Source organism: Entelurus aequoreus, linkage group LG24, assembly GCF_033978785.1.
Source record: "Entelurus aequoreus isolate RoL-2023_Sb linkage group LG24, RoL_Eaeq_v1.1, whole genome shotgun sequence".
In the NCBI taxonomy this organism is placed as follows: domain Eukaryota; kingdom Metazoa; phylum Chordata; class Actinopteri; order Syngnathiformes; family Syngnathidae; genus Entelurus; species Entelurus aequoreus.
The window spans coordinates 906,277-913,834 of NC_084754.1; the positions used below are offsets into that span (position 1 = coordinate 906,277).

Below are 7,558 nucleotides of genomic sequence, written 5' to 3' on the forward strand. Positions count from 1 at the left end.
TGTTAAAATGTAATATCACCTATTCTTCTGTTGTTTGATACTTGACTTTAGTTTTGGATGATACCACAAATTTAGGTATCGATCCGATACCAAGTAGTTACAGGATCATACATTGGTCATATTCATTGTCCTCATGTGTCCAGCGACATATTTCCTGAGCTTATGAATGTAATATGAATTAAAAAGAAAAAAGATATTGTGACTATAAAAATATTGATGTAATCATTGTAGTATCGACTAGATACGCTCTTGTACTTGGTATCATTACAGTGGCTGTCAGGTGTAGATCCACCCATGGTATTTGTTTACATTCAGGCGCAGTAGCTTTTGTTAGCGGTGTAAACAAACGCCATGGGTGGCTCTTCACCTGACATCCACTGTAATGATATCAAGTACAAAAGCGTATCTAGTCGATACTACTTTTATTTCATCGATATTTTTTATAGTCACAAAATCTTTCTTCCTTTTAAAAAAAAAAAACTTGGACACATGAGAACTTAAATTATGACGAATGTATGATCCTGTAAATACTTTGTATTGGATCGATACCTACATTTGTGGTATCATCCAAAACTAATGTGAGGTATCAAACAACAGAAGAATAAGTGATTACATTTGAACAGAAGTGTAGATAGAACATGTTGAAACAGAAAATAAGCAGATATTAACAGTAAATGAACAAGTAGATTATAGTAAATGAACAAGGAGATTATAAAGGACAGCTTGTCCTTTATAACTTTGACAAAATAATAGAATGATAAATGACAAAATATGTTACTGTATACGTCAGCAGACTAATTAGGAGTCTTTGTTTGTTTACTTACTACTAAAAGACAAGTGGTCTAGTATGTTCACTATTTTATTTAAGGACTAAATTGCAATAATAAACATATGTTTCATGTACCGTAAGATTTGTTGTTAAAATAAAGCCAATAACGCCATTTTTTTGTGGTGCCCTTTATTTAGAAAAGTATCTACCTAAATACATTTTGGTACCGTTACCAAAATATTATCGCGACAACCCTAGTTAGAACTATACGCTATTTTTCATTAGAAAAGGCTACAGCGGAGGATCCATGTGCAAGAGGATAGGGAAAAAGACTACAATGGGGGAGTCAAGCAAAGCTTTTCGGGTAAATCTCTACCAAATATGGAGATTTCCGCTGATGGCACCAATTGGAAAAATGTCACAAGTTGGGCAAATTCGTTTGGAGGAAGTATGAAGGAAGGCACGATTGTTTTATAAATATCTCCGCAATGCCGCCATTGTATGATTTAACATTTTTGGGACTTATGCAGATCCCAAATACATAAAAACAGCCACCAATAGTTAAAAAAAGCTGGTTTTGCATAGTAGGTCCTCTTTAAGTTGGTTCCACTTATTTTTGCATCAGGTTGTTTTATTGCCACCGATGTAGTTTAGCATTGTGAGACACATGCGACATACCGTTGTACTTAAGTCCACGGCACACCTACAATCAGTGTCATATTTAAACCCAAAACCAAAGTAGATGGAAACGCAAGATCCTGAAGGATGGTGGTGGATCTTCAATTGTAGATGCTTTGGAGGCATTAGCCATGTTGCAACAAGCTGGCTTTGCATTTAGCTTCTGTTTTAGCAGCATGCTCTGAAATGAATGTGGGTCTTAGAGCCGTGCAACAAGTGCTAACTCCAACAGACTCTTGTCGGCTGGGTGCGTTTTTAATATTTGATGGCACGGCAATGTAAAGACGAGGACAAACATGTAGTTTCTCCTCAAACTGCTCTGCATTATTGATAAGAACCAGGAATAGCTTGTCTAGCTCTCTCCATACACCATCGTTTGGAGACACAAAAGCCTTGTCTTAAATAAACAAGTAAATAAGTGCCCCAAGTATCAAATAGTGGTATTTGAGAAAGTAATAGTGTGGTTTAAATACAAACTATCAGTTGCAGCCTATTAGGTCTGCTTGCACTGTACCTATTTGGTGACAAAACGCTGTGTGGTGTACTGTAGTCAGGGATATTTTGATGATCCCAGTGTTTTCTTATAATTAGGGTTGCAAAGGGGTGTAAAGTTTCCGGTAAATTTCCAGAAACTTTCGGGAAATTTACCATGGGAAGTTAAGCTCGGGAAATTTGGAAATTTTGACCATATTTTGATTATTCAAAGTTGGACTGTAGAATAAGATGAGAAGCTTGTAAAAGACTAATGCAATGCCACACAGATATAAATAGTCAGCTAAACAATTGGAGTAGTCTTTCAAAATATTTTACTGATGGACAAATGAATAGAAATAGGATAGATCAGTGGTCCCCAAACACCGGGCCACGGCCCGGTATCGGTCCGTGGATCGATTGGTTGCACAAGAAATAAAAAATTTAAAAAATATTATTTTTTTATAAATTAAATCAACATAAAAAACACAAGATACACTTACAATTAGTGCACCAAGCCAAACAACCTCCCTCCCCCATTCACACTCATTCACACAAAAGGGTTGTTTCTTTCTGTTATTAATATTTCTGCTTCCTACATTATATATCAATATATATCAATACAGTCTGCAAGGGATACAGTCCGTAAGCACACATGATTGTATTTCTTTATGATAAAAAAATGTTTTTAATGTAAAACACTTCTTTGTGGTCTATATAATAAACATTTGATATGCTTTGGTGTATATTTTTGCTCCACAGTCACTTCAGTAACTTCTTTTTTGAGTCTCTCTGCAAGATGTTAAATTCTGGACTCTCTCCAAAAGTATCAAAATGTATCTTTTGAAAATGTACAGTTAAATATATACATCTTTGTGTCATCACCACATTTTTTCCTGCACATTGCTCCAAAATATTGAAAATGAACTTTATTAACATGATATACTGATACTGTAGATTCACCCGGTTACAACATAAGGTACACCTGCATACTCTGATTACTGCATAAAAAAAAGTTACTGTTTGTTACTGCATGTCACACGTCACTTATGCGCATGCCAAGGTTGAATGAAAATAATTCTTCATCTTACCTTTTTTTGGGTTTCCTCGAAACGAGTTGTAATGTTGCCATCCTTTACGTCAGAGTTAGGCGTATAATCTAATTTCGTTCAGGTCCATTTTGACAGAACGGTCCCGTGTAAAATGTCCTAAATACAAATAAATATGAAAGTATTTCTTAAACATCAGAGCAAGTGGGAGGGCAATAGACGAGAATGAAACACACACACGCAGCAGACAATGTAGTCTCACAGCCTGGATCAGGCTGCAAACTAGAAATACCCACACCAGTAGATCTTCCAGTCAGTGGGTCGTTGTTAAAAGAATACTCCAAAACCCCGTCAACAGAGGCATCCAAGTCTGCGTGCACGCTCACGACAAAATGCATTGACCTTAGGATTTGACGCTTTGGCATCGTTTAACACGAGTATCTAACGTTGTAACATTTATAGGTGTGAAAGGTGACATACAGTAGGTCACTTTTAACACTTCTCACAGAAGAACAGCATAAAATGGCTAATTGCTTGCTTGAAAAAACAAAAAGAGGCCCCATGTAAGACCTGCCGTACTTCCTTTTTGAGGGTGAGGTTGGGATGTATCAAGAGTGAACTGAACGTGGAAATGTGCGGCAACTTCATGGCTGACGTACACATATCGTACATGCTGTGGATACTTTGGTGACACACAGAGGTGGTCGTTCGGGCCAACATTTGATTTAAAAAATGTAAATTCAATCAATCAATCAAACAGAGTTTACTTATATAGCCCTAAATCACGAGTGTCTCAAAGGGCTGCACAAGCCACAACGACTGATCCAACAAGAATTTCAGTTCATCCAGGACAGTTGGAAGGGGAAGGGGTGTGTCATTATGTTGCCTGTACATTTTGTAGAAGAGACTTCTCCATTGAACACGGTGGCCGAAATGATATACTCAGTCATGAACGGAGAAGTTAAACAGGACAATACTGCCATCTACTGGATAGCCTCCGGAACACTGAAATTCAAGTATTTATTTTATTTATATGTATAATAAAATAAATAAATAAATATATATATATAGCTAGAATTCACTGAAAGTCAAGTATTTCATACATATATATATATATATATATATATATATATATATATATATATATGTATATATATATATATATATATATATGTATGAAATACTTGAGTTGGTGAAATCTAGCTTTAAATATACTACTCCCCTATTAACCACGCCCCCACCTCCCGGTATCGGGGTTGGCAAGTACGATGAGGGTGTACTCACTTCTGTGAAAACTGGCTGAACCTATTTGGAGACACATTTTGGTCAGATCACACGCATAATGTGGAAGCATTTAGGAAATCCATCAAACAGACGTCCCATTTTACTTTGCAATTGGCTAAAAGTTTCAAAGTGTTTTGTTACTTTGAGTATTGCTTGAGATGTCATTTCCTTCCTGCCACAGGAAAACCAATTCAACGAACAATCACAAAGATAAGAACCTGCGCCAGAGGAATACAAATTAAGCTGCCCGTCTGCAGGGTAAGTATTCAATGATTAAAAAGGAGCAGCCCGATGATAAATATGCATTACCAGCCCATAGGTACAAATGACACCATGGCAGCAATATGTCAACCTCTGTCATTTGCAGGTTACATTATGCTTACACACGCATTGACCAGGTGAAGGTAAACAACAATGGAGTCCAAAGCAGTCGGTATATAATGGAGCTGCCATTAAAAAGTGTGCTTGTGAGAGAATTAAAATGAAGCATGCCTTATGATTTTATTGTGTGAGTGTGAAATGCTCTAATCAATATGTGATTGTTAACCTAACCATTGTTACTGCATGCAGTTGTTGACATCTATCGTTTGCTACTTTTACACTTGAAGCACTGCTAAAACTGGCATGCAAGATACTGAGCCTCTATTTGAGACAGCATTGTTTTGTCTTCTCCTCTCAGAGTGGCTTCATGTAGAATAATCAGGGGTGCCCGTTAGGTCGATCGCCAGCTACCAGTTGATTAGAAAAAATAGACCTTCAAATGATCAATCGTCAATAAGACGTCACTTTCGTCACTTGACTGACATTCACAGCATCCGAGGGTCTTGTGAGATGACTGGCTGCTGCCAGATCGTTATTAAGAAAAAATGACCGACAGGAAGGCGAGAAATACTTTTTATTTCAGCACTCTCTCGCCGTACCTGCCGTGAAAACTCTAAAGACCGGCTGCACAGTTCCTGTCTTCACAAGAAAAGCGCTGCTTCATTCTCCCTGCGCTAACAAAATAAGAGTCTCATAAAGCTAGCAAGCTACGGAGTTTGCCCCCAATGTATTTCTTGTAAAGTGTATAAAAAGGAGTATGGATGCTGGACAAATAAGAAGGCAAGAAGCAACCACTTTCATGTGGTATTGAACAGAAAGGAGGACTTTTTTTCTCCTCCATTTGAAAATGCGGAGGTTATCATCACTACTGTCTGATTCCAATCAATGCAAGTCATCACAATCAGGTAATACACCAACTTATATTCTCGTCTCCATGAAAGAAACATGCTTGTGTTACCATTAAACACCTTTAACTTGTTAACAAACACCTCTCTTTCATAAATAAATCAATATCAAATGGAGAAGTAGCTGGTGTGGGCACCCCTGATGTAGATCATCTTTTTTGTAAGTTTTCAGGAAATGAAACATCTCTGCAGTGTAGGAAACGGCGCGATGGTCAGATGAGGCAGTTTTGTACGATTTTATTACTCTCCTACATATCATGACTTAAGAATCATCATTAATATTACATTTCAAGGGCTTTGCAATGTCCCTCTAAACTTAATAAGGTTCAATTGATGTACTGTATGTATTAAATCATGATAGCTATGTATTGATATAAATAGTATAATGCACTTAAATGTTGACTAATTGTATAAAGTATGACATATGCTCCAATCATTGGAAGGTTGAGTTGTAATTACACTATGTATGTACAGCATGGCTCTTATCCTATGCAACTAATATCAATAAGCAGCTTTTCATCTTTCTGTGACAGCTTTAAGGAATATTAGATGTTACATCACACAGCTGCATGGTTTCTGTACAGTGGAAGTGGAAGGGACTTGAACAGCCTGTGACACAAAACCACCACCCATTTTTACCAATAAACATTTCAAAAAATCTCTTTGGCCTGTTTGAGCGTCTTTTATTTGCGTAAAACGTCAAAAGGTTTGCTGCACACAGGTGGTCCTATGGCAGGTCTAGTCACCTGGCAAACCCAGCCTGGGATCCATGCCGTGTCTGCCTCTGAAATCACTTCCAAAGTTGGGAGACAAACATTTTTGCAGCAAATCCCTAAAACACTAGAGTGTATAGAGCAGATCTGAGCAAATTGAAGGCCTGGGGGCCACATGTGGTGGGCAAATGAAGGCCCGGGGGCCACATGCGGCCCGTTAAGCTTTTCAATCTGGCCCGCCGGACATTCCCAAATCATTTTTTAAAAATGTTTAAGATGTAAAGTGTAGCTGCCATTTTGATGTGCAGTGATGTTTTGTAATGACCGCAAGTCCTCTACTATACAAAGTATTTCAATGCTTGCAATCTGCACTTTTGCATGATATTTTAGAGACTAGTGTTGTCCCAAAGCCAATATTATTTCGATACTTTTCTAAATAAAAGGGACTGGAAAAAATTGCTTTATTGTTTTTTTTTAACAAAAAATCTTAGGGTGTGGTGGACCGGTACTTTTCAGAGGCGGTGTAGTACCGAATATTATTCATTAGTATCGCGGTACTGTACTAATACCTGTATACCGTACAACCCTACTAGTGACTATGGCAGGGGTCGGCAACCTTTACCACTCAAAGAGCCATTTTGGCAAGTTTCACAAATTAAAGAAAGTAATGGGAGCCACAAAAAAAAATTTTAAATTTAAAATGAAAAACACCGCATGGAAAGCTTAAATGCTTTGTGCTATGTTAACCAGGGGTCTCCGACACACGCACCGGCACGCACTTTAATGTGGAAATTTGATGTTAGTGCAGACCGCGAGTTTTGAATGATTAGCGCTTGATAGCGTCATACTTACCAACCCTCTCATTTTTCCCGGGAGACTCCCTAATATCAGAGCGTGATGACACTGCATTTGGCGCCCTCTACAGTCTGCCCTAACAGTGTACCTGCTCGACCACATGTAGATTGCAGTTTCAGCTTGCTCCCTTAAGTGACAGCAAGGCGTACTACCTCAGCAGCCACACATCTTACACTGACGGTACCAATACCCAGAATCCCATGCAGCCCTAACGCTTCCGCTCAACCAACGCACGGAGAGGGGGGGGGTTGATGTGTGGGGGGATTTGGTGGTAGCGGGGGTGTATAATGTAGACCGGAAGAGTTAGGGCTGCATGGGATTCTGGGTAATGGTTGTGTTGTGTTTATGTTGTTACGGTGGGATGTTCTCCAGAAATGTGTTTTTCATTCTTTTTTGGTGTGGGTTCACAGTGTGGCGCATATTTGTAACGTAACAATGTTAAAGTTGTTTGATACGGCTACCGTCAGTGTAAGCTGTGTGGCTGATGAGTAAGTATGCTTTGCTGTCTCCTGT

At 38.4% G+C, this 7,558-nt stretch overlaps 1 protein-coding gene across 2 annotated transcripts in view; it reads left to right on the plus strand.

Moving 5' to 3' along the window:
- The window catches only part of nptna (neuroplastin a), a 30,106-nt gene extending 23,973 nt beyond the window's left edge, over window positions 1-6,133 (plus strand). For both annotated transcript variants that reach the window (XM_062035998.1, XM_062035999.1), the window contains 2 exons: window positions 4,433-4,509; window positions 4,619-6,133. In XM_062035998.1, coding sequence (XP_061891982.1) covers window positions 4,433-4,509; window positions 4,619-4,645 — 104 coding nt within the window. In that variant the 3' untranslated portion in view covers window positions 4,646-6,133. The remainder of the gene's footprint in view (window positions 1-4,432; window positions 4,510-4,618) is intronic.
- Window positions 6,134-7,558: the final 1,425 nt, after the last annotated feature.